The 27,648-nt window shown below is 43.9% G+C and overlaps 1 protein-coding gene across 4 annotated transcripts; it reads right to left on the reverse strand.

Moving 5' to 3' along the window:
* Window positions 1-499: 499 nt before the first annotated feature.
* Window positions 500-27,422, reverse strand: TGFBRAP1 (transforming growth factor beta receptor associated protein 1). Of its 4 annotated transcripts, none has more exons than XM_077343587.1 (13): window positions 27,040-27,422; window positions 23,014-23,165; window positions 20,630-21,331; window positions 18,671-18,865; window positions 17,074-17,228; window positions 12,465-12,547; window positions 10,747-11,088; window positions 10,037-10,094; window positions 8,364-8,507; window positions 7,063-7,209; window positions 5,181-5,340; window positions 3,980-4,413; window positions 500-2,218 (listed from the first exon to the last, which is right to left on the reverse strand). In XM_077343587.1, exons 3-13 carry the CDS (start codon window positions 21,312-21,314, stop codon window positions 2,030-2,032), a joined length of 2,592 nt encoding a protein of 863 aa, XP_077199702.1. In that variant the 5' UTR covers window positions 21,315-21,331; window positions 23,014-23,165; window positions 27,040-27,422; the 3' UTR covers window positions 500-2,029. The 4 variants fall into 4 exon arrangements, with proteins under 4 accessions (XP_077199702.1, XP_077199701.1, XP_077199700.1 ...); XM_077343586.1 differs by lacking the exon at window positions 27,040-27,422 and adding an exon at window positions 23,962-24,434; XM_077343585.1 differs by lacking the exon at window positions 23,014-23,165 and having other exon boundaries at window positions 511-2,218; window positions 27,040-27,421.
* Window positions 27,423-27,648: the final 226 nt, after the last annotated feature.

Below are 27,648 nucleotides of genomic sequence, written 5' to 3' on the forward strand. Positions count from 1 at the left end.
CTGTGCAGTGCTGCTCCTGCTTGTCATGCTTGTTGCGGGAAAAGAGAGCTGGATAAATACTTTAAAGAAATTCATTCATTCATTGTGAATCCCGCTCTTTCACGTGGCCTGTCATTCAAACAGGCAGAATTGCTCACATCTCACCATTTTATTATACAAAAACCTGCACAAATATGATTTCTTCTGAAAACCATTATACACAGCCTCATTAATTTGCAGAAGCCATGAACAGTGCATCCTATTGATTTGGGACCATTATTCAAATCAATTAAATCAGAATCCAGTAGCATCTTTAAGACCAACAAAGATTTATTCAAGGCGTGAGCTTTGGAGTGCAAGTATGAGAAAGAATGCTTGCACTCAAAAGCTCACACGTTGAATACATCTTTGTTGGTCTTAAAGGTGCTTCCGACCAACAGGGCTATTCATTTGAATCAATTCAAATCAATTGTATAAGAAATCAAACGAAAGTGTTACTTAGTATTCAGTTGGAAGGCCATCAAGAGGCTTGTGACATCTATCTCTGAACTGTTACATGGGGGGAGACCCCAAGGAACTGAATGCTAGTTCCCAAATCTGAACAGGAAATGGAAGCTGACAAGCAAGGGGAAAGACTCCATGTTGCTTCTTCACCTTGATGGTACAGAAAACTGACCTTTAGAAACTTTGCGAAATACACTCAAGCTCCTGAGAACACCTCCCTGCCCCCATAGCAGTTTTTGTTTCGTTATTTAGGAAAAATATAGTCCAAGGAAACAATTTAAAGCTCCCATTCTTGAATTCTCTCACAGCAATGCTTCTGCTATTCAGTTAAAGGGCACGGGAAAGTACCCCACTAAAACTACACCATGGTGGATGTTAAAAAGCAGCCTCATATTATCTTTTACTCTTGGATTGTGGCATAGAGAAGGAGCTGAACACACAGCTTCAGAATTCACAGAGCATTTTATTAAGTATGATCAAGCTTATCAGCACTTCAGGATGCAACTACTGGTGTCTTTACTGCACCCTTAACCCCCCCCTTCCCCCAATGACCCAAGCTTCACGGCTGCAATGCAGATCAGAGGCACCATTTTTCCCCCCGCAGGGAAACATGAATTCTGTTGTCAGGTGTAGAACCCGCACCAAAAGCTATACCTGGAATTACCGGTTACACATTTTTGCTCTAGAGAACTTTTGAGATATAAAACCATTTCATTCAACTGTATTTACAGAACACCTGTATGATAATAAATAAATCATTACATTTATTAAAGCCTCATCCTTAAACCCATCCCCCACCCCCACCCCAATGGTTTGTGGTTCCATACAACAGGATTCTGCATTTGGGTGGCATTCTTGTGATTAGTGTCAAAAAGGTGTAGGGCTCTTCACCACCTGGTGCTGACATTGTTCTGTTTCCCTTTAACTTCCAAAATGAGCAGGAATTACCCAGAAGCCAGTGCTTTTGTACGGTCTGTAATAAAGGGCCAAGAAGGAAGGCGTACAAAGGCTCAAAAGTGCATCAGATCTCAATAGTATGAAGAGCACTGAACAAAAGTTCATGATGCCATCTGGTAAGCAAAATTTAAACCCACAACTGCATGTCTATTCGGCTCTAAAGAAAGTGCTGCTTCATAGCATTTATCCAAGAGACAGAAGCCTCTCCACCCCCCCCACTCCTCCCTCAACTGTCTGGCGACGAAGTTGACTTTCCTCATCAGCCCCTCTTCTTCCAACACCAGTGGATCACCAAGTTCAGTGCAAGGTTTAATTTTAAAAGGGTATTTTGGCTCCCATCCACTCCCTAACGACTTTACTGCATTTGCTGATTACGTGATTAAAAAACAAGTTTGCAATTTCTTGTGCCATCTACATTCATGAAAAGGATCAGCAGGTTTAAATGGCCCTGTTTCACACTGGCTCGAAGACTTCTTGTTGTTCCCCAGGGCAATCACATCTCTTCCGCTTGCCATGCTATCCAGCTGACCCCCTCTGGTTCCTCCAAAGAGCAACCAATTCAGCACCCTGGCACCCTTCTGCGTACATTTCATGTCCTTCCACTGGGGCTGGAGGAGGGGTGGTTTGTGTTGGAAGTCCCAAGTCTGTTTGCAGCACAGTGAGTGTGGACCATGCTGCCATTTGGATACCTGACAAAAGCAGGCTCACCGAAGGGAGTCTGGCACACCTGGCACAGTTTTCTGTCTGACAGAGCAGTGGTGTTTCCTTTTAGTTTTACCTATAAAGCGGGAGAATAATGAAAAAACATCATTGCAAACGGACACATGAACCAACACAGACAAGCCAATCATCATTTTTGGTAGATCATAGTTTCAGGCATATTCTTCAACTTGGCCAGAACTGATCCATCATTCCCTTTCCCCAGAGAAACCTGGGCTTTTGAGAGTGAGAAGGCGCAAGCAAAGGCCTGTGTATACTCTTCCAAAGCTACAATTCTGTGGATTTTTTTTTTTTTGAAAAGCTGTGTTCTATACAGTCTCGCGTAACGTACTTGTTGTATGCCCTGGCCCAGCAAGTGGTATTTGTATGAACTTTTTATAACACACTCTCGTTTGGGGGGGGGGGAATTCTTCCCAGGGTGACTGCAAAAGATTCCATTCTGACTAGTTACTGAAGGGCATCTATCAATCACATCAAGATCTGTACATCAAGCACCTGGCTCCATGTTCACAAAAGGCCTGCCTGAAGTCTTCTGGGAATTTCCTGAACAAATAAGATTCCTGAACGAAGAGATCACATTGGTTTGTTTGTTGGTATGTTAGCCAGAAACTCATCTTTTCAGCACAGCTTTGGATGCATCCTTACAGCCCACACATTAAACAGCTTAGGCTCCTATTCATGGTGCACATTCCACACATGTGGTGTGTGGCTGTGGAAAAACAGATTCTTTTGGCAAATTTAAATGACAGAAAATCAGTTAACAGGTACATTTATTTCATGTGCAGGTACTACTAAAGTACTTAGTACAGCAAGCACCAGAAAACAAGTATTCAGATCACCTGTTGTTGGCTTTTTCTTATTTGCTTTTCTGCAGACAGAGGGATTTGAGGCAAGGACCTATGGGACGGGTTTAGACAGAGGCATGCAGAGTGAAGACATAGTCACCATCAGTGGGAAAGGGGTGCACTGGAAACTGGGCATTGCACATGAACTCTAACATGTGTCTATCCGAGATCTCTGTTCTGTGTGTTTTTAAAGAGTTCCTCTACTGCAGAGCTGTTTTGCACACAAGAAAGCTGTGCCGGGGATCCTGGACACATCTTCTTTCCACGTTGTGTTCAAAAGCTAGCTTTTTGCACTTCCGTTGTTAAGCACTAGGCAACATAATACACAAAGCTGTACAGCATATGAGCCAAGAAAAAAAGGGTAAATTATACTTCTAGCACAGTGGTTCTCAACCTTCCTAATGCCGCGACCCTTTAATACAGATCCTCATGTTGTGGTGACCCCCAACCATAAAATTTTGCAAGTGTTCTTTCACAGAAATTAAACCAAAACTGACCAATGGTGTGAAGATCCAGTGTTCATGATTGTTTATAAATTGGTTCTTTTTCCCCAGGATTTCTTAGTTCAATTCTGCCTCTTGTCCCACCATACCAATCTCTCTTTTCTACTGCTCCAGAGAGATGAACACTCTTATCTCAATCTACCCTGCAAGGCTGTTGTGTGGATGAAATGGAAAAGGAGCGACATTGGCCACTTTGGGACCCCCTTGGAGAGAAGGACGGAGTACGAACCAAATAACGAAAACCAATGATTTGGAAGAACAAAAATTCCCTCAGACAAAATAAAAGGATGTGGGCCACTTTGGGTCCCCCTTGGAGAGAAGCTGCTCACACTGCCGTGACCCCTGTGAAAGGGCCATTTGAACCCCAAAGGGGTCCCGACCCCCAGGTTGAGAACCACTGTTCTAGCAGGACATCAAAAATTCATGGAGATTGTAGCATGCTCATAAAATGGACAAACCGGCATTGCTCACCTTTTCGTGCTTATAAATTAGGTTCTCAGCTTTTGCCAACCCCAGTGCAATCTGAGACATTCTCTGAGCATGGATCCTTTCCCTCATTGCTCCAGTCAGAAAAGAGGAGAGAAGCTGCACTGACCAGCTGTCAGGGAGAAGCTGCAAAACAAGGGCAGCATCAAAGTCCGCCGCATGACTGTTTAGGAGATCCACAGCAGCCATGGCCAGTTCATGTTCTGCTGAGCTGGAATTTAGGTATGTTGTGAGCAGCATATGGAACAGCTTCTGTCGGTAAGGAATGCCTTTGTTCTTGGAATTCCACACACAGTAGTCCTCAGCGGCAGCAAAGTCCTTCAATACATGGACAAGGATATGTAAAGCTTTGTCGTGCTCTTCCAGCTTCCCATACAATATTGCACTCTCCATATGAAGGTCTGAGCCACTGATCTTATCTGCCAAATGCAAACACACTTTTAGCAAAGTCCTGGGCAATGCAAAAAAACAAACAACAACAAAAAAGAACAGTAAACCATTCTCATGTGCCGGGCATCATAAATAAAAGGATAGCTGAAAGGGAATAGCTAACCCCAGAAGTTAATTGGGAGAAAAGTTTTCCCTACTTGTTGGTGAGTTGCATGTACATTGTTAGGCCAATAAATACAACCATCAGGACTCAAACAACCCACTACTTAAGCCGAAAATAACTTGGTGTGTACACGAGCAAAGTCCTTGCAATTCTGCACTCCCACCCCTTTATATCTCTCTGTAATGCACTACAGGTCACCAGGAGCAGCAGTGAAAGTGTACCTGGAAAAGCTTTCAGGTAACAAAAATGCCCAGCTTTAGAATAAGATAATAACCTCTGTGTAACAGAACACATATCTGTTTGCCTGGAGTCAAAACATATTATACAATATGCCCCATTCCCATTAGCTTTCCATTTCAGTAAAGAAGTGGAACGACTGTGGGACTTCGGCAGATAGTTCCTGTTTGGGGGTGGCCACTGGGCCTACATTATATAGGCATCTGCCAGATTCACCAGTATGTAGAACTAATTATCTTAGAACTGGAATCAGCTAAAATGCAGCAGAAAATAGCACCAGAGCAAGCCATTTAAAATGATCCTCTTGCAAATCTCCCATAAATTCTTTTCCTTCTATTCAGTTTCTGTAAAGAGCAAGTAAAATTTGGTGCTGTATTTATAACAATGTTAATTTACCTAAAATCAAGCAAGTCCTATAAAGGTCGGATTCTCGCAAGAGACTTTGCAGCTTCCCCTGTGTTTCAAACAGTTCTTCATTCCTTTCTGCCTCTAGCGACTTCAGCTTTCGCACTTTCTCCAGGTACAGCACCGCCAGGTGGGTGTGGTACTTCTCCTTCTGACAGCGTGAAACAGACAATCCATTAATTCCAGATCTCCAAAAGCCACATCCTTATCCATGGTTCCTCTATATATTTGTGAAACAGCCTGGGGGGTGGAACATGTCCGGCTGTCCAAGTTGGAATGGGGCTAATCAGGATGCAGCCAGCAAAGCTGGCTACACCCTGGTTGGCCCTGCCCCTGCAGCTCCCACCCTCTGTCCCTGAACTCTATCCTCTTTGCTCTCAGACGTGCCTCCGTGCCTGGAACCAGCAGCAGGTAATGGGAGAGGGCCCTGGGCAAAGGGTCATGGTGGAGGGCCTGCTAATGAGGGCCTCTTGGCCTGCTAAGCAGGGCTTCCTGGCCTGCTGACTGCCTGCTAAGGAGCTCTGGCCCGGGCCTGATAACGAGCTGGCCAGCCTCTGCCCGCCCCACTTGATCCGGCTGCAAGCTGTGGCCCAAAGCCACCTTAAGCTGCCTGGCTGGGGGCCAGGGGAGGGGACTCTATTAAGGCCCATTCTTAGGAACAGGCTTTGAAGCTAGTCACTGATAATGTCAAATGAACATTCACAACACATAACCAGGTTAAGATATTCATACAAAAATGATAATGCACACAAGGTATGAATCACTTAACTATGACTGGGCTACTTTTCCTAATAAGTGCAAAAGAGGAAAATTCCATCAGTGTCGCCTTCCCCAGATACTGTCATAGCAGGGATGTTTCAGAGCAACTGAAGAAGCCTTCTGCACTTTCCAAAGTTACATTAACTTTAACAAAGATGAGTGGACGTGCATAAATCCTATGCTTTTTAACTTTTATAGCATATTAGAGCCTCGTGTTTTAGATCCTTAATCTACTGAGAGCTGCCCAAATTCCTTTCCATGGAAGAGGCAGACCTCACAAAGAAAGAAAAGAGGTAGAGGGAAGTGGATCACTGACTGGGATCTACCAGGAGATCGCTGCATCAACTAGCATCCTTTTATACTAGCAGATATGTGGAAACCTCCGAATGCTAGCAATCTTCCACTGTTATAAAGCATATCCCAAGCTATTTTTCCACCCACACAAGCAATTTGTGGGCACTATAAGATACAGGGAGGAAAGCTGTAGGTCTTGCACAAGCGGAGCCATGCTAAGTCTGTTTTATGTTTCTACCTGCACATTGCAGGATCCCACCTAAAAGGCCAAATAATACCCTATGGGGTTGAAGAGTTTCAAGGCTATTCTAAGACAACCAGAGAAGGTGGGGGGGGGAGGGGAGAAGGGATGCTTTTATTATTGTTGGACAGTGGGGGTTTTATGCATTTTATTGTATTGCAGCCTACAAAGGAGAGAAAGAGAGAGAGAGAGAGAGAGAGAGAGGAAGAAAGGATGATAGGTCTAATAACCTCTGTGTAACCTTCAGCCATCTACCCTTTAGCAAGTGCCTCAGCAGCTCACACCAGGATAGAGGTGGGTGATCCAAGAACAAGAGTTGTTATAGTGTTCACTTGATGTGTACAGTCTCATTTCCCAGCTTTACTATAGCCAGCCTCCTTCCTCCAATATGGTACTGGGAGCTTGAGAGGACCAGCAGGAGGAGTCAAATTTCCAGGCAGGCCAAAGGTTCCTCAGCAGTCTAGAGAACTATTTGAGGCTATGGAGAATATCATATAGGGATGAAAGCTCCACATAGCAATATCTGTTTTGATTCTACAGAAACCACCATTACCCCCCCCCCAAAAAAAAAAAACTTACCTGTACTCTTCTTTCTAGAACCAAAAACTCTAAATATTTTACTAGTGATTTGGGGTATTTGTTAAGGCAGTTCATGACGTCATCTGGATTAAAGCTGTTCTCCTGTCCTCCTTCCTCCGGCCTTCTAGTAAAAATGTATACACCAGTCTAAAACAAAACACATGTTAGAAATCAAGGGCCATATCTGTATACATGATGAACACCACTCACACTCACAAGTTGATGGCTACTACTCAGGCCTCACATTCCTCAATTTGCTGAGGGAATTCTTATTCATTACTTTTCACGGCTACCCCATCACTGATTTCAGGACTGTGTACCTGGTTCTCCCTTCCTCCATCTTTACCCCCACAAAAAAACCCTATGAAGTACATTAGGATGAGACAGCATGATAAGGCCAAGATCGTTCTGTGAGTTGCATGGCTGAGAGGCAACCTGAACCACAGCCCTTGCCCAAAACACATCAACACTTGTGTGGTGTAGTGGTTTTAGAACATGTACGTATGTGCGCCCTTTTTTTAGCTCTGCGCTAATGACTAGAAATGGACCCAAGGAGCTAATTCTGCAGCAGTTCACTTCTTTCAGCTGGGGAAAAAGGCACAACATTCCATCTTTAATAACAGATATTTGGCTGTGAGGGGAAGAGATACAGGCATACATTTGTCCCTTTGAAGACCTGGGTGAGTGGGAGTCACATGGCACAGCTTGAAAGAACAAACCTGAGGGGAGACTCTGGAAGGTATCATAGAGGGAAGGTTGACAATCAATGACAAACCATACCAAATGGATTGAAACTGAAGCACTTCACTCTACACAACAGAAATACCCTGGAGGATAGTGACCACTCTCCCACAGCACAAGTCAATATTTTGACTGTTGGGGAGAACAAATTAGCTTAAAAGTACACCCTAGGCCAAGAATAAAGCAGATTTAGAACTAAGGCATGAAGACATTAGTTTTGAACATCAGCCTTAATTTCGCATTCATTTTAACACGAATCTGGAAGATCCAGCTCTGCCCACCCATTCTGCTACGGCTCCTCTTTCAAGCCACCCTTTCACAAATGCCCTGGCCACTTGATGGGTAACACATTCTACTAACTGTGCTTTGTTCCACATCTGGTTCTTCTTTATTACCATAATTCTGTCCAGACGGCAAAATTCTGGAACGCCATCTGACTATGGACCAAAGTATTTCATAAATAAGAGAAAACTAAGGCAGTGCAGGACCAGGCATTTTGCATCAAGCAGCCAAGGAGGAGCAGTTTCAAAACCATCTTTCAAGAGGATCCAGCTACGAACCTCCTCACTTCGCTGTAACAACCACTCGGCATACTTCCAGACCAGTTCATGGTCCGAGCAGGAAGTAAGGAAGTCCACTATGTACTCATAGAGGTCTGTGCGCGTGGAATCCTGAATGTCTCCATTGGCAATTTTTACCCATAACTGTAGAAGAGAAGAAGAAAAGGTGTCACAACTGCTCCTTGATCATTCACATCCTTTAAAAGCAAGTGTAGAATACTATTTTTCCGTGGATTCGTCAGTCAACCTAAGTTTCTCCCACCTACACAGGCTTGGTAAAACACCAACAGAAAGTGTTTCCTGGTTACTATGGAAGTTTTCACTCAATATGTAGGGAAGACACACACACACACACCCTTTCAGTGTTTAGAGACACTAGCCCAAGTTTGTGTCATTCTCAATGGTGGTTGTTTCTCTGCTCGGAATTGTTAGCCAGTGTGCCTAAAGATGGGGAGGGGAGGACTGTCCATTTTGATGGTTCCCCTGATGAGCCTAAAGCCTAGCTCCACTCTTATCCCAAGCTACATACACCGTTACCTCCACACAACTACAGAAGATCAAGCCATTAGTCATTGTGATTCTGGCTAGACATAAAAAAGAAGAGTTGGTTTTTATATGTTGCTTTTCTATACCCAAAGGAGCCTCAAAGCGGCTTACAAACACCTTCTGTTTCCTCTCCCAACAACAGACATCGGGAAAGAGAGGTGAGAGAGCCCTGACATTGCTGCTCTGTGAGAACAGGACTATCAGGCCTGTGATGAGCCCAAAGTCACCCAGCTGGCTGCATGGGGAGGAGCAGGAAATCAAACCCGACTTGCCAGATTAGAAGCCACTGCTCTTAACCACTACACCAAGCTGGCTCAAGCCAAAACAGACAATAGGTGTGAAAGAATGTCACGGGAAAGTCATTCCAACTTGACACCTAGGCTGTTCATGTGTATGCCCTAAACCCTCTTGGAATGTCTTTCAAATCTTGTGGTAAGATTAGCTTCTCCTAGTCCATTTACAACATTCAAGGGGGTGGGGGTGTAAAGTACAATTTGGGGATTGAAAAAAAATATTTGATATAATGTACTTCTATATACCAATTATTTTTAATTTAGATTTACAGTGTAATCCTAAACAGAGTTGCACGCCAAGTCACTGCTCTTACACTTTGTGTAACTGTTTAGCATAGCACTGTTCATCAGCTAGCTCAGAACTCTCCAACAAAAAGGGAGACCAAATATACAGAGAGGCAAACAACCTGGAAGCCAGACTGCTACGCATGGCTGCAATAAGAGCCAGAGTCAAGCAGGTCTACCAAGAGGGAGAGGATGTATGGGGGAGAGGGGGAGGCAGGAAGTCAACTCTCCTTTTTAAAATCAAGTCTCCAGGTCTTTTAGCTACAGAGCTATTAAGGGAAACAATGATTTGCTCCTGGTTTCCAGTATTATGATCAACAAGTGCAAAGGGCTACTCACAAGCACTTGAGTGTTTACTGTTACTGGAATGTAGATGGCTTTTATGCACTGACTTACAAAGACCACCTTCAGTTCCAGGCCACAAGCTTGCATTCAGGGGTGTGACAGCCCCAAAATACTACTGTTTTAAATTCATACCACAGGATAGCAAAGCAGAAGCCTTAGGCAGTTCAGAGATTTGAGACTTGAGAGATGTGGCTTCAGTCTAACCTGCAGTGCTGCCGCATCTTGACCGTTTGAATGGTACAGAAGTCCAAGTGCAAAATATCTATGAAAAGTGACATGAAAAAGCAAAGGCCGAGAATTACTATTTAGCATTTATCAAGCACAAGATTAATGTTATCTATTTACATTACAACCTACGTTTCTCCCCAACAGGGATCCAAAGTGCCTCATATCGTTCTTCTCTTCCCCCCTTTCCTCCTCACAACAATCCTTGGGCCATCTTAGGCAAACAGCTTGCGGCTGGCCCAAGGTCACCTCGTGAGCTGCCCGAGCAGAGTGAGGAATCCTAGTCTGACACTGTAACCCCTGCCCCACACTGGTTCTTACGGAGGCTCTGAAAGATACCATGGGTTGGACCCAGCCAGCTTTTGCACTCAGTCTTGCCCAGTTCTCACCTTTTCCCATGTTGCATGTGGCTTTTGCCCAGGCAGGTCCCCAAATCCCCAACAGAGCCTTTTAAAAGTGGCCCTCCTTTTATCGCCAGCAGAAAACCCAGCATAATCCAAGGACCCCAAACTTGTTGAGCTAGTAGGCACTTTGGAATTTTTAGAACAGGTAGGGGACACCACCGTAAAATGGGTGCCAAAGAGTATGGTATTTGGGGGGAGAGGCTAACCACAAAATAGCTTCCACATGGGCTGAGTCACAACATTCCAGGAGGTTTCAAGGATCACTGAAGTAGGCAAATAGCTTACTTTTTGTGCTTCTCCAGCCACGCGGCGCTATCTGTGAGAATGCAGAAATTCTCTGAGGCAAGCAAGTCTAGAAGGCTCTCATGATTGGCTTCTGCATAGAGTTTCAATAAAGCTGTATCGACATCTTCCTTGTAGCCGTTCGCAACATCCATGCTGCGCACTTCATTCAAGTAGCTCATAAGAAATCGCTTGCATTCAGCCATCTTCTCCTGGTCCCCTTGGGTCAACTGGTTTAAGTCAGCGTATTCGTGGAGAGGAGGATGAGACCGAATGAAGGAAGAGGAAGCAGGCAACAGGAAGGGATAGAGAGAGATCAGCTCCCGGACATCAAGCTGGCCGCTTCTGCAATTACAGTGTCAAACTAAATGAAGCAAAGAGAAAGAAAAAGTATACAAGAGGCACGCACACCACACACGCCCACACACACACACACACACACGCACAAAAAGGATGCCAAATTTTGTATGCAGACTACAATATACTTTGGCAACTCTAACACTGTCCTAAGAATTTAAAAAAAGAGACTACATCATAAGAAACGCTACAATACAAGTCATATTCAGGAAACCAGTTTATTAGGCTATTCAATTACCGTGCCATTTATAGATTCAAATGAGTAGCCGTGTTGGTCTGAAGTAGCATAATAAAATCAGAGCCCAGTAGCACCTTTAAGACCAACAAAGATTTATTCAAGGTGTGAGCTGTTGACCACAAGCACTCGAAAGCTCACACCTTTAATAAATCTTTGTTGGTCTTAAAGGTGCTACTGGGCTCTGATTTTATCATGCCATTTATAGACCTCCGAGAACAAAGCACAGCTTAATCAAGGACCGCAGATTGAGAAATTCTACTAGGGTTTCCACAAGAAGTAATAACATTATGACATAACCCCCCCCCATCCCACTGAAGCAGAAAGAGAGGACAGCCACACAAGACAGTGTTTCCCTTCTGTACTCAAGCCATTCGAAAACATCCCATAACATTTTTGAGTTACTCTAGAAGTCTGCATGTGGCTGGAAAAGTTTCTCTCTGTTCCGTCCCCGGGTAAGAGAGGTGACATGTGAATTCAACTTATGCAAGCTAGATGATATGGGGTCCTTGCCTGACAAGAAAGGAAGGGGCAAAAGAAATAAGGACTTCAAGACTACTGAGCCTTTGGACATCAAGCTGTACATGTGCACATGTCATAGTCCCAAGTGCCACTGAAGCTTGTTTGTTCATTGCAAACTGCGGCATTTGCAATTCAATAAAGAATGATTTACTCTGGAAGTGATTATTCTACATGGGATGTCACATGGTGAAAAGTCAGGCACCCAAAGCCAGCTGCTTAAGTGGGAACACACACTGAAGTTCTTCACTGTTAATCTCTAAATATACAGCCTTTTAAAATGGGAATGTAACTTGTATACCTTTTGTGGTAATACAAGGACAAACTGAAGAAAATGTATAAATCACAGTGTTAGGGCATCTGTATTTGCTAGAGTTTTAATTCTGAGCATTGTATCAAGCCTACTCCTAAGCATTACAACACTGGACACCAGCAGTTTGTATGAGTCAACAGGATGACCTAGGAATGAACACCCAGAAAACAAACAGGCTCCCCCTACACCCCACCCCCCACCCCCCCAGCCCCCGAACATTGGTTGAAGCAGCTGGCAAAATGGAGCTGACTCCAAATCAAGTCAAAAGGAGCTCACCTAGCACCATTTGAGGATTACCTGAAAAGTTCTTTTGCTTCTAGGAACTGAAGCTGTGCAAACTGTATGAAGCCTGCTTGCTGCAGAATTCGCTTGTACATTACCTGCAATAGAAAAGCATAAGAAAGGCATGCTTACTTACAGAAACAGTGACAGACTGCATGCACCAATGGCATTTCACATCTGTGGCTAACTAGCTTGATTCCAGTTTCCGATTTGTTCCCCGTTCATGCTGCTGCTTTATGCAACATGTAGAATCAAAGAGCTGAAAATGCCAGTAGACACTGCAAAGCAGGTCTACCAACCAGCCTCCATTCAGTATTTCGTGGGCTGCAAAAGGCAAAGCATAGGAGGCCTGCAACGAAAATTGCTACAGGTGTCTCAAGCCTTTTTACAGAAGCATCCCTGGGATCACAGCTTCAAATGCAGTAAGATTCCTACAGAGAAAGACATTTTGTATATGAAATAGGAAACACCCTGAGTGTCTAAAGAAGCGTACACATGTATTTTGCAGCACGCAGAGGTCATGGAAAGCAGTAAGTTGGTCATGGCATCTTAGCACAAACTTACTGCAAAATGTACGTCCGACATTTCTTACCTTTGGTATGCACATTCCCTCCTACATAGAAGTGCATTTCACATTACTTGGAAGCTGAAAACGATTTACAAGTTAATTGCTATGCACCAAGATGCATCATGAATTCACAGTAACATTATCTTCCCAATTTTTATCTAGACATTCTTTATTTGACTAATTTGAACACAAGACTGACTGATTAACATTTATATCTCCGCTTCCCACCCTCTGAGGTCTCAGCAGCAACATTCGCAAGATGGAATTAAATACATAAATGCATATTCAACATTTATTAAGGAACAAAATAAACGTTCAGTTCCAAAAAAGAGGAAGTGAGTATTTGACATCTTTTTACTCTGCCCTTCCTCCGAGGAGTTCATTGTTCCTCCCTTTTAATCCTTACAACCACCTAGGTAGGAGACACTAAAAATGCATGGCTACCCCAAGGTTGGGGGTTTTCATAGCCATAGAGCAGTTAAGAAACCTCCATGAAATGCTGAGCCTGAGCGACTGTTTATATGATGAAACCACTGAGGAACAAAGCAACTTTGAAAATAGGCTATTGAAAAAAATTGAGTTTATCCGGAACCCGTTTTGGTTTGTTTGCATATCACAGATATGAAGATAATATCTACTGAAAATTGATTATTGAAGTTATTCATTTCTTTCAATGAACTGAAACAATTATAAACAAAAGATTGCATCTTTTTGATAGCCAACGGGTCAAATTTTTCTAGCAAATTTTGCGGCAGAGCAGGGCTCTGAACTTGGTTTTCCCAGACCCCCTGACCTCCCACAACCCCCACACCGTGCTTCCTCTCCCAACATGAAAATTAGTGCAGACTCCAAGAGGAACAAAACTGAATGAAAATGAAAATGTCAAGCAATATCTGAGCTAAGGTCAGCATAGCAATTTTATGATCAGTTCCACAATAAGACTCTTAACCTTTTCTAAACAATTATAATCTAATTTGTTTAGTCACACACCAGAAAACAAAATCCGAAAGAGGCATGCAAACTGACTTTTAATATCACTTCTGTTCCAATGTTCAATGGGGTACAGAAAACAATACTCTTATCAACACCTATTTGTTGGCCTCTCATAACAGCCATTACCTGAGCAGCTACAGGGGTATCTTTATTTGCCAGCAGAGACGTTTTTTGCTGGATCAGCCTCTTTTATTTTGATAATTTGTAAAGCTGGATAGAGAAATCTAATATAGCCTTTCCATTCATGGGATGCTCAAGCAAGTTACGGATTATATCATTTCCAAAATCGTTAAAATGCATCTTCATACTCCTTCATTTCCATACAGTGTAGAAAAGGGAAATTGCTGAATTGCTAAAATGAGCACTACCATTAAAACAAATGTTTAGAACTCTCGAATCCACACTTAAGGTTAGCCGGCCTATATCGTGATGCTGTTTTAATTTCTATCAGTGACAACAGATCCTGATGAATAAACATAACCTCCTTCTAAGTCTTGATGTTAACAGCTCAAGTCCAGCAAAATACTCTAAAAAGAATCTACACAAAATTAAGCACTTTTCTGAACTCCCCAAAAAATGGACCAGAGCAATAGAAACCATTTCTAGGCAAAACGTTTTAAGTCTGCCATCGTGTTCATAATTTTAATACAGTAGATAGCAACTGACTTCACAATGGACATTTCTTAACTATCTTTATCTGAGAAAGGGGAAGAGCTGTACATGACGGGGCCTTGACTTACACCAGTCCTGTGTTTTTGCTTACAAATCTTTCTTGGGAAAAATGCCTGTTGCCACATGTGTACAGCCTGTGAAGAAGATGCTGTTTATTTATGCTGTAGTGTGGAACATCCTTACCAGGAAGTGTAGCCCATCAGACTTAGCAGGACTTCTCTCTAAACAAACATGACTATGGTCCGGCAGTTAGTTAATAAATAGACTCTAAAAAAGAAGGATCTTCTACACAGGGCAAACACCAGCTTCAGTTACATTTCCTAGACTTATTCAAGGCATGAGCTTTCGAGTGCTTTGTTGGTCTTAAAGGTGCCACTGGACTCTGATTTTATTGTGCTACTTCAGACCAACACGGCTACCCATTTGAACATTTCCTAGATTGTTATTTTTATACAAGACTGGGGGGGATTAATGTAGACTTCCTCAAATGTGCACCAGAAGGATTTCCAGAACTGAACTGACGTACAAAAGAAAAGTTCAAGAAGATAGATTCAAAGAGTACAAGATGTTTATTTTATTCACTTACTATAATTGCCACTTCCCAGCTAGCTGGCTCAAGGCGATTTACAGAAATAAGATAAAAATTCCCTATCCGACCCCACCCATCTGCCCTTCTGTCTTCAGTGGGCCCATAAGAGGGGTTCTTGGAGGAGGGACCCAACGATGTTCTGCCACCCAGCCTCAGCCATGAACTTGATCTGGAATACAACTGACAACTAAGGCAGCTGGCGAAGCACTGGCTACGTATGGGCTCTCCATGATGTAGCTGTGAGAAACTTTACAGTTGCATTTTACACCAGCTGCGGCTTCCAGGTCAAGGACAAAGGCAGGCCCAAGGAGAAGTACAGCCTGGATTGCATGGCTAGGAGCTCCTGGGACACACAGGGTGTTAGTAGCCTTGCTCAGCATAGGTGGAAAAACGCCAATTGAACTAACGTTCATGACCTGAGCCTCCATTTACAAAGAGGCATCAAAAGTCACCCCCAGATTCCTGGCCAAGGGTGAGATCTCCAATTGCATCCTGTCCAGGCAGGGGAGACGCTCTTCCTGGTCTGGCCTTTTGCTTCCCAGCCACAGGACCTCCCGTCTAAGAAGGACTGAGTTTCAAGGTGGCTCTGCTTGAGCTAGACTGTCACTGCTTCCAAGCAACCGGCAAATGTTTGCCAGGGGGAGGCGGGTTGGCCGTCCATTAGGAGTTGAGTGGCTTTATCAAGTTCAGAGGCTTCATTAAGTACTGTTGTTTGGCAATTTTGGGGCACTACTAGATGAACAGACACAATTTTCTAAATTTAGCATAGAGAGAATTATTCTCCAGCCTGGAAGCTCCCAAGCAGCTGCCCTTCATTCAACTGGGTAACCGTGTTGGTCTGAAGCAGCACAACAAAACAAAATCAGAGTCCACAAAGATTTATTCAAGTCGTGAGGAAGAGTGCTTGCACTCGAATGCTCACACCTTGAATAAATGTTTGTTGGTCTTAAAGTTGCCACTAGACTCTGATTTTGTTTCGATATAGCATGTGAAGCACATGGAACCACTGATAGCACACTTATCATTTCTTGGACCTGCTAAACCAGGGGTAGTCAAACCTGTGGTCCTCCAGATGTTCATAGACTACAATTCCCATGAGCCCCTGCCAGCATGTGCTGGCAGGAGCTCATGGGAATTATAGTCCATGAACATCTGGAGGACCACAGGTTGACTACCCCTGTGCTAAACAAGCTAAGCAAGGCCTGCTGCAATCACTGGGACTGGCTTCCAGGTGGTAACATTCAGATCAGCCCGAGGGGACATGAAGTACCATTCTGCCAGTTTCTTGCCTAAGAAGCACCACTGTGCACTATCTGAAGCAAGCACAGATCAGAATTTATTTACTGCATTTATGGCCTGTCTTTCTCCCCACTGGGGACCCAAAGCTGCTGTGATTGTTCCCCTGTCCTCCATTTTAGCCCCACAGCCACCTCGTGCAGTAGCCCAGGCTGAGAGAGTGCTACTGGCCAAGGTCACCCCAGCAAGCATACATGGCAGAGTGGAGATTCAAGCCTGGGACTCCCATAGCCTCATCTGGCACACTGATCACACCACACCATCTCTCTCTTGCTTGCCCCTCCTCAGTTTCTCCAATCCCTCTTCTTAAAATGTATCATCCAATCTTTGCTCATCAGTTGACTCATCAGACTGCATCTTGCTAGAAACACAAAGAATGAGATCTCTTTAGTATTAACAGCATTTCAAAGCTTCAGTTCTCAGAAGTATATTCAGTGGGATCTTTATGTCTTCGCAGTTTGCCGCCTACTCTACCACTTTCATATATTTAAACGTACTTGACAGACCTGAAATTTTTCTTTTGGAATATTTCTTCGCGCTCCCCTTGCTAACACCAGAGCTTCTTCGACTCTGTGGCTGGCCAAAAGGTCCTGGATCTGTCTTTCCAGTGGTAGCGGCACCAAAATGTATACCCCTTTAGTTGTCGCCACAATAACTTTGCCTGAATTTTTTTTAAAAGAAAGAAATATGACATTTACATTTCTCACTAATAACAGAGAATTTCTGGATATATTTAAACATAAAAGTTAATGAGATGTCTAAATTGCATAACATTTTCAAAGTGGAAAACACATTGCTACAAATTCAGTACAACACCACAATAATACCAGTCTGAGAGCACCCTAGGCAATGTTGTTCTACTTCAAATCAGGATGGCTGTGTATGATTTTCTCTGAAGGACTGGGCCTCCCCTCCCTTAAACTTCCAGTATAGTACAGTGAAGGCTGGTTTCAGGTTTTTGAGGAACCTGGGCAAAGAGTGCCCAGGGGCTCTCTGTCTTCTGCTCTGCCCATTACCCAGCTCCCACAGGGCTTTCCTTTCCTTCTTCCTGCTGCCCTTTAATGGCACTGGACAGCATACGGCTAGGTGGGGTCCCTGCTGTGGCTAATCAGAACCACTGTCAGTCTGCACTACCTGCACACCCTTCCATAATGCTGTGTGGTGCATATGGCAGGAAGCATGGGCAGTGAGATGCCAAGCAGAAGGGGAAGGGCACACAGGCAGATGACCGGGCAGGCACATAGGCCCCACAAGAAGCCCTGGGCTCTGGCAACTGCCCCACCTTAAGGTCTTCTGATACCGGCCCTGAGACTACAGCGTCTACAGTAGTGTCCAATATAATATTCCACATCCTGCCCCATCCTGAATACCATATTGCCAGATTTATTTATTTATTTTATCTAGACCTATCCCCACCACTCCTGGAAGCCACTCCGGCTCGTGATGGTTTACAATAAAATAATAAAATGCAATATAACATAATAAAGTACAATAAGACCCCTCAACAATGACAACAACCAAAATGGCAGGAAACAGTCTAAAAACCCACCCCATCCCCAATAGCCGCTGTCATCCTCGGGAGAGAGACTATGCCCAGTTATCAAGGCAGTGTCAGACACAGGGCCTATATAGGGAGGGACCCAATCTTCCTGGTCTGGCCTCAACCAAATGCCTGGTGGAAGAGCTCCGTCTTACAGGCCCTGTGGAACGATGACAAGTCCATCAGGGCCCTCAGCTCTTCTGGGAGCTCATTCCACTGGGTCTGTCCTACATTATGTAAGGGTTACTGCAATGTAAATAGACCAAATGTAATTACAAACATGCTATTTTACTGTGAATTCTCTTACTAAATCTTGAAAGTGCACAGTAAAACATTCAGGGGTGAGATTCTTATCATATGTTTCCTTGGGTCTCTGTGGACTGACGTACTGTGGCTGCTATGTACACTACAAGTATTAAAAACGATGACGTTCTTAAAAATCCACACGCAACGTAGTAATATGTTTTTGGCAAGTCTCTATTTTCGTTAGCATTTCCAGATTAAAAACTAGCTGGACTTAAGCCCTTTTCACATGCCACAGTACAAGGCTTACTAGACCATACCTTCAAAGTCTTGCAGGATATGACCGTCCTTAAAGACCAGAGTCTGCTTCTGCTGCTGGTCCAGCATGCTGTGAACTGTGATGAACTCCTCATCGAGAGCAACTACGTAAGGAAAACAGAGGGCAGCCCCAATCACGTTTTCCGACCAGTGAACTGGAGCCCGCTGGGAAATGCCATCAACAGTTGCAAACATACCTGCAAAATTGTAAAAGGGTCAACAAAGAAGAAGCAAACAGTTACCTGGCTGTCAAATTCTTAAAGGGATCAGATTCCCTATCGTAAAGGCTCAGTGCAGGAAGAAAGGAGGGGGTAACTTCTCTTATTTCTAAAACATCTTGAAATGTAATAAAATCCCTGTATGGTTAGAATGAAAAGCTTTCTTGCTTCTTTTTTTGCATATTTCTAGTTACTAACACACACCCATCAAGGACAGACCATCAGTACCACACAAAAGCAGCTCTCAAACTGTGGATGAAAGGACCTCAAAATGGGGTGAGAGGCTATTATAGGTGCTTGCAAAGAAACGGGGGAAGAGTCTTGAAACACACTGTAAATTTAGAAAAGGGCTTAAGAAGTGTGAGGACCATGGCCACACAAGGTGAACAAACAAGGTGAACAAAATGACACGTTAAGGGTCTGTGCTTCCGCTGCCAGTTCTAACCATTAGAAGGAAAGCAAAGACACTCTGAAACCAACTACATAGTAGTACTGAACACAAAGGGCGGAGGGAAGGGTGTTTTAAAGGGCTTTTCCCATCCAAAGAAATGTGTGGAGAAGAACACCTGAGCATCCAGACTGATAACTGCATTCTGAGGCAAGTGTGTGTGTGTGCGCGCGCATATGTATGTATATGTATACGTATGTGTGTGTGTGTATGCGCCAACTTCATTATCAGTAATATGGTAAAGAAAGGAATAAATGAAGCTGCACAACACACTCATCACGTGCATAGAAACAGGCTACAAGTTCCTTAGGGCTACCTTCATCAAAGCAGCATACACTGCAAACAATCTGATAACTGAAGTAATGTGTGAATTTACTGAATTGGCCCCTTTCTGCCAGCAGCCAATGCCGTGCCACTAGAAGTTTAGGAGCAGGACCTTTCCAGGTTTGTTCTTGGCCTCTGAGGTCCACCATGAAGAACAGCAATTTCAGCTTCCTAATACAAAGTAGGGGGATAAGAGTGAACTCTCACCTTGGTAACAGGTTTGTTCGCTCTATGTGAGACTGCTCCTATTTCAGGGACAGCTCAAGATTTTACATGGATTTTGATCTTACAAATCAAACGCCCGGACACTCTTGAGTACAGATCAACAAAGAATCCAGTTTTCCCACTAGGAAGTTTTTATAAATGATTACCAATGGCATCGCTTTGAGAAAGCTTTATTTCTATAATAATCTGTGGACCAAATTCAAGCAGGAAAGTACTGCAAGGCATAAGCAGGTGGCTGCTGAAGACCTTAATTAGCAAGCAGGCCACAATTCTTCCTAAGTGAGGAATTCCAAGTAGTCTGTACCATATACATCCCAGTATCATTTCAATAAAACCAGCCAGGGGTACCAAGGTCAAGAATCTCCTCTTGCAGCAGAAATGCCCTGGCATAACTCTTTTCTCAACTTCAGCCCTAGGATCAACCATGGGATTGCAGCCTTTGAAATTCAAACAATCCTCCTACAGTCAACTACACTAGAAATGGACTGTGACTTAGCATCCTGATCTTGTCCTTGGCATATTTCACAAAAACACCCTTTCTTCTACTTCCCCGTTCTATGGAAATGGGATGCCGTTTATTGAGAAGTGGATCTGGGCTTCTCAGACTTTTGCACAAAGTCAAATCTGACTGCAGCAAGCTTTGCTCTATCATGGGGGAAAGCACCTGCCCACCACCACCAAGGATAGAAAAAAAAACCCACACCTGAAATCTCTTTGAATGTGATGCAACATGCATTCAGCCTCACCTAATCCTCCAGGCCCAGCCAATAGGAATTCTTCTCTTCCTATTCTTTTCACAATTGGTCGCCTCTCTTCACTGGAGTAAGGAAACAGATCCTGGGAGGCTCCAGTATTGTAATTCAGGATAATGTACTGGGTGGTGAGGGCAAGACATAAGTAGTGGCCGTCCACAGCCACAGCGCAGGGCTGCTCCTGAGTAAAAACCTCCTTCACAATCTGGACTCTGTCCTCGTATACCAAGAACAGCTGGATGGTCCTCCGTTTGACTGAAACAATGCACACCTCAACACAAAACGGGTCCCCGCTCACGGGGTTCTCATTCAACGTGAACGTCACTGCTCCCTTGATCCGAGCCCCCGTAGGGATGGGTTCGAGGTTCATCATGTTCACTAGCATGATGGCACTGTCGCAAAGCACCAGAAGCCTGTTGAGGGCCGAAGCTGCTTTCAACTCACCCACAGCCTTCCTCACACTTAGGTATTTATGCAGCTGTTTGGTAACTGTAAAACTGGTTTTGTCATCTGGGGAGTTCTTTTCTTCCAGGAGGAAGTGATAAATGGAGCCCTCGTTCGTTCCGATGTAAAGATTCTTTCCGCAGCATTCAATGCATTCAATATTGATCCGAGCTTTGTCGCCCATCAACGTTTCCCGCTCAACTGCAGGGACCAGCTTGAAGGCCTTGACACTCATCGCGCTTCACGGATGGTCTGCAAAGAAAAAGAGAGAGAAATATTTTTACTCTCAGCCATGGAACAGCAACACTTAAAATTATTCAGTCCAGACCTTCGGTTCACTAACATTTCCAAAAACAACGCAAATGAAAAACCCACAGAAATTCTGGCAGTCATACGTGCAAGTTGCACTTCATTGGTCTTCAACTGATCGTCTTCTAGCCCTTATCATACAACTACATTTCTCTACTACCTGTTAAATTAAGTATACCAGGCATGGGAAATTGACTAGATCTCTACCAGTGTTTGAAGCAGGGCTACCCTCTTGCATCCACATGTTCTAAAGTAGTATGTTCACTTTTAAGGACCGCTTCTACCCCAAATGTTGAAGAATTACTATTAAGAGTTGGGCATAATCTCCCTACCTGACATTTTATGGTTTGCTACACATCCTGTGGCAGCCATTTTGTGCTTGGCTCCACCTCCCTGTGTTATAATTCCAAAGGTGTGTGCAGGCCTGAAAGTTTGGGAACCGCCGAATCAGATAATTAAAAAACAAGAGTGCTTTAAAACAAAAGCGAAAGAGAGACTTTGAACAGATTCCTTCACCTCAAATAAGGAAAATATTCTAATACTCAAGAACAACATATGAAGCAATTTGCAGAGATTGGATCCAGGTTATTAGCAATCTTATTGTAATTATTCACTGGCCCAATTTTCTTCTCTAGAGCAGCAAAACATCCATCAACAAGGATTCCTACTTCCTACCTTTGTAAAAATGCAAGAGTTCAGTCTTACCACAGTTCTATATTGGTGATCGTGGAGAAGGGAGAGCATCTGAAATCTGTTTCCTTTACTCTCACATAGGTTATCTGCACTAATTCTTACTCTCAGTACATAAACAGTGCACTGCTAGCAGATACATAACAAGGCTAGAAAGGCTCCCAAATCCTATTTCATTCTGAAGAATGGAGGGTGTTTTTATAAAAAGAACAAGGTTGCAGTTCAGGTGTCTGAAAAATGGGTTGGTTTATGGCATTGCTTTTAATTTTACAATTCACCCAGAATCTCAGAGAGAGAAAAACAGACTAAAATGAAGTAAATAAACTTTTCTAATTTTAAGCACTTGTTGAGGTGATGTCACCCGACTCAGTCATTGATGGCTACACTGAACAGATAAATCACAGCTGCTGACAAGTCCCTAAGACACAGGACAACATGTGCTGTCACTTATTACTTGTATATATACAACACCAATTCTTCTTACTTGGGAAAAAACCCTGCATTTCCTTGATTTCAATAATACTTGCTTCTATATAAGTTTGCAAATTTATGTTATCCACTACAATTACATATAGCCCTACTGTCAAAGATCATTGCATGGCCTTAAACCAATATTCTAAATTAATTTCCAGAGACTGAGATGGTTTGAACGTGTATGTTGCATTAACTATTTCCCTAAAGATTTAAGACACAATGGACAATCTGTGCTATTCTTATGTTCATTAGCTTGAATCCAACAGAATATTCCATTGACAGAAGATTTCCAATCACCAAGTGTGACCTCCCCCCTCCCAATGCAGTGCAAAATGCAACCCGAAATGTTGTTCCTGGATGTCACATCCCCCAAGAGTAGCATGTGTATAAAGTGCTGTCAAGTTGCAGCTTATGGTGACCCTGTAGGGTTTTCAAGTCAACAGAGGTTTGCCACTGCTTGCCTTTGTGGAGTAACCCTGGACTTCTTCCTTGGTAGTCTCCAATCCACATACTAACCAGGGCTGTCTCTGATTAGCTTCCAGAGTCTGATGAGATCGGGCTAGCCTGGGCAATCCAGGTTAGGGCAGGAACACATTTCAAAGTACGTTTGGGGCTGCAGCGGAAGGAGAGAAGCAGCAAAGTTACACTCCTCACCAATATGCACATCACAATCCCGAGCACCTATCTACTGTGCACAACATAATGGGAGGGGCTGCTTAACTCAATCAGGCACAATATACATAAAGAGATGATGTAGCAGGGGTAGTCAAACTGCGGCCTTCCAGATGTCCATAGACTACAATTCCCATGAGCCCCTGCCAGCAAACGCTGGCAGGGGCTCATGGGAATTGTAGTCCATGGACATCTGGAGGGTCGCAGTTTGACTACCCCATTGTAGTGTGTCAGCAGGGAATGTGGTCCAGGAAGCCCCTAGTTCACATTTTACTTCAGCCATGCTCTCTAAGCAAGCCTCCATTTTTTCAGTCATAGAAGGCTTGTGGTATAATAAGGGCTTTTGTAAGGATTATACATAAATTAATAAATTACAGTAATAATGTATGTGGATCACTTTAAGCATTTGAAAGGTACTGCTAACTGCATAAGGTTTTTTATTATAAATGCACACTGGGGATCTCATTAGAGATACAGTCTCCAGAAATCTTGATGCTATGAGGAACCCTCTGGAACCCACTCTGGAAAAACATACACATTTCAGAGAAAATAGAAATATATTCAGTATTGATCTCTTTACCAAATTTAAACTTACTGTATAGCTTTAAAAGCATGAAGTACATCATTTGTAACTCAGCATATGTTGTATTTATGAAACAGCAAAATTGTTATCTAATGTGTTATTTAAACAGACTGCTGCAAATGGACATGCCCTTTGTGACCTAAGGGCCATACACCTTGTAAAATCCCCCCTCCAGCCCATCCATCCATTCAACTCTCCTCAAGGATCCATTACGGTTTTGAATATATTAATTTTCTTTCCCCAACTTCCATTTCTTTTCAACTGTTGTTCAGCAGCTTGGAATATTCAATGTTCCCTTGCAGGCAATGAGCATGCTCAGTCCTTCTCAGGCTGCTTCTGGAGGGATCCCGGCAATACCTGGAGAGTATTCAGTGACTCCCACCTAGCACCCCCATTTCACTGCCTACTTAAAGACACTCAGTCATCAACTCCCACATTAAAGAAAACGAACTGGGAAGTCCACAGGAAAGAACAGGTTCCGGATGTGCATGAAGTGATCGGGAAAACTACCTTTCCTTAACATCACCATCAAGTCAGATTCCTGAGCTAGAGGAATTGCTTCCCTGTCATCTTGCCTTGAATTTAGAAGTCTAGCATTGCAGTAACTGTTCTTTAGCAATAGAACTGTAGAGTAGGCATTTTTTCCCTTTCCCTGTACATTAGGGAAGTGTTTTTTTTGGGGGGGAGTGAGGATGAGGAATGTATTCTTAATCCTAACTTCACCATCTTTTTCAGGATACTATAGGTTTATAGAGACTCTCTCCTCTCCTCAACTGAAAAAGTTCTTGGGTGAGTGATACATTCCTCTGACCCTGGTTAAGCAAAACCTTAGTCTAGAGGGGAGTTTATTCTGGTAAATTAGGCCCAGGAGATGCCTGCTATTACTCACTTCCTTCCCCACTCATTGTCCCCATTGTTAAGGACTTGAAATTATTTTCTTTCCCCTCAAATGTTCTCAACATTCCATGCTCCTTGAAGGAAATGGACATGCTCAGTCCTCACTGGACTGTTTTTGTTTTTACACTGACCAAGATCTCACTGCAAACTTGTAGACACATGTCCCCCCACAATATGCAGCACCAGGTAGGTGGGTAGTCCTGTTTCACTAGCCCGATAGTAAGATGGCACAGGACAAAATTATCCCTGTGAAGCTTGTATCATATCTTTGAAACCATATTCCTGAAAATGTTAACATTTTCCTAAACACCATCGACTTCTGAAAGACCATTCTATTTCTATTTAATTTTATTTCCAGGGAATTGGAGACATTATGGTCCACATAAGTTGAAATAATTTGGGAATACAAATTTCCCCCCAAAACAAATAAGGTTTGTGAGAGTTTAATCATTCAAATCTAATCCTAGGATGTATTAAGGTAGACACAGGTTTGTTTTTCACCTGGGACACTGATTTTTGCTTACGATGAAGAAAAGCACAAATCCCATTTTCACTTCTAGTGCATACGTGTTGAAGGTCTTTGCAATCCTTCTGTAATGCTGATTATATGCAGAGCTGTCTATAAATCCAGATAATAAAAACTCCTTTTATTTACCACAATATTGATTGTTTCTGTTTTTAACTCTTACTCATTCCTTATATTCCCAATTAGCAATAACTAAGACACCTTTGGGGGCAGAAACCTGCTGTTCCATATATATATATTGCATAGAAGTCTATGTTTGAAAAAGAGCCAGGCATCTACACTTTTAAAGCTCCATCCTCAATATATCAAACATAATACTTTTTATATAGGGAAAAGACATTTTTCCCAAAATGTATTCAAACTCTGAGTAATTATATGTGCTTTCCAACAGAATAAAGTATAACCAGTCTTAAATAAGATGAGCCAATGCCACAACCACTACTATTACAACACCCACACCAGTGACAAAGTAATTTCTCAATAACTTGTTCTTTGAATCAACGGAAATTTCTCTGTCCAGAATGGAACTGATTTTTAGGTTATACCAGTTCTTTATAACTGAACCATTATAAAGATTCATCCACAAGAACACACTACAAAACCTAAGTAGCTGTTGAATCTTTAAACCGCAAGACTATAATATACAAATATTACATTTTAGGAAACATTCTCAAACTTCCAAAACCTATTAACAGCTTTTTCAATTTTTTGCATTATGCCTCAACTACATTAGGTCTTTCCCCCCAGCAACAGCCTCTTTGAAATTAGGAGGGTATCTCCTTGTGACCTTATTTGGGAGTTCTGTCCTGATTTGTTAATCTCTTGTCTTAACAGATACCTTGAGTCCCTTTTAATGGTGACCAAGGAAAGATAGGAATATTTTATTTACCATGCCCCCTCTCTGCCCTAAGACGGTGATGGTAAACATGCATCTCAGGTAAACCAGCTCCATCTTCTCATCATTCAATTCTCCTCTATACATATAAAAATGCTTCTTTGTAAGAAAAGTAACAGTGCAGTCACAACTCCTGAAGCCAATGGGGTTAGAAGAGCTTTCAATGCATAGGCCTCAGAGAGAACTAGCTTAAAACCCTGCTTTTCGGTTCTCTAGAGAGGACCACACGTCCACCTCTATACGTCCTAGATATCTACACAATATTGTTTATCACTGCACTACCGCGACCATTTGCAACAACTATATCCTCTTGTCCACCAAGACATGCAGGACTGCTCTAGCGCAATAGATCCAACCACACGGGGATGCATCTCCAGACGCAGGTTACTAGGCCAGATCATATTAGCTCCTCTAACTACAGCCACAGAAACACGTTTCCCCCTCCCGTTTTTCTTTTCCGCCCTGCTCTTGGGACTCTGAAAGCCAGCACGTTATTCTGTGTCATCCAGCAACAACATCACGCAGACCTGACTTATGGACCCCACCTTGATCATAATTATTATTGGCTTTAAGTTCTGGGTGCTCCTGAACTACCCCGACTACCGCGAGCGAGCCCTCGGCCGTGCCTTTCTCTCCACGCCCACCCAGAGCCCCGCACATGAAGGAGCCCTGACATTTTGTGGCATCTCCAGCAGCCCCCGCTAAGCCTTCCCAGGCCCCGGCACCCGGGAAGCCCCGCCGCCACGCCCCCCCTTCCTTCCTTCCTCCCTCCCGGGTGGGTGCAGGCGAGTGGGCAGAGCAGGAGCTCCTGCAGCCCGGCGCAGGTCCGCCTCAGGGGTGGGCAGCAGGCAGCCGGAGAGCCGCGGCCAGGGCGGGCCAGCCGGCGTGGAGGGGCCTCGGCGCGCCCTTCTTACCCGCTCAGCCAGCGCCCTGGTCCCGCAAGGCCAACCGGTCCCCCCCGCTCCAGGCCCGGCCGTGTCAGCGCCTCTCCCGCCACCGTTGCGAGCCAGCGCAGCTGAGTCTTCCTCCGGGGGCGGCTCCCCGGTCCTTCCGGTCACAAGGCAGGCGCCATTCCCTGACAGGCTCCTCCCGACGGCTGCCGGAGGAAGGGAAAGCCAAGGCGGAGGAGCCTGTGGGGAAAGCGCTGCCGCTAGGCGGGCAGGCAGCTCCCGCTTCCCAAGGAAGGAAGGACGGAGCAGTGTGGTGCTGGGCGGGCTCTCGTGTCAGTGTGCGGCGCACACGGAGGGCAGTATGGTTGCCAACCGCGAGATGGTGGCTGGAGAGCTCTCGGATTTGCAGCTGGCCTCCCCTGGAGAAAAATGGCGGCTTTGGAGGGTGGTCTCAAGGGGATTGTATACCCTGCTGTTGTCCCTCCCCTCCCCAGGTTGGGAACCTAAATATTCTGGCTTGGCATGTCTGGAATTTTCTTGCTGTAGAATAATTATTTGTATGGGGTCTGAGGAAGAGGGCTTGCACTCGAAAGCTCACGCCTTGAATAAATCTTTGTTGGTCTTAAAGGTGCT

Source organism: Paroedura picta, chromosome 6 (assembly GCF_049243985.1).
Source record: "Paroedura picta isolate Pp20150507F chromosome 6, Ppicta_v3.0, whole genome shotgun sequence".
Taxonomy (NCBI): domain Eukaryota; kingdom Metazoa; phylum Chordata; class Lepidosauria; order Squamata; family Gekkonidae; genus Paroedura; species Paroedura picta.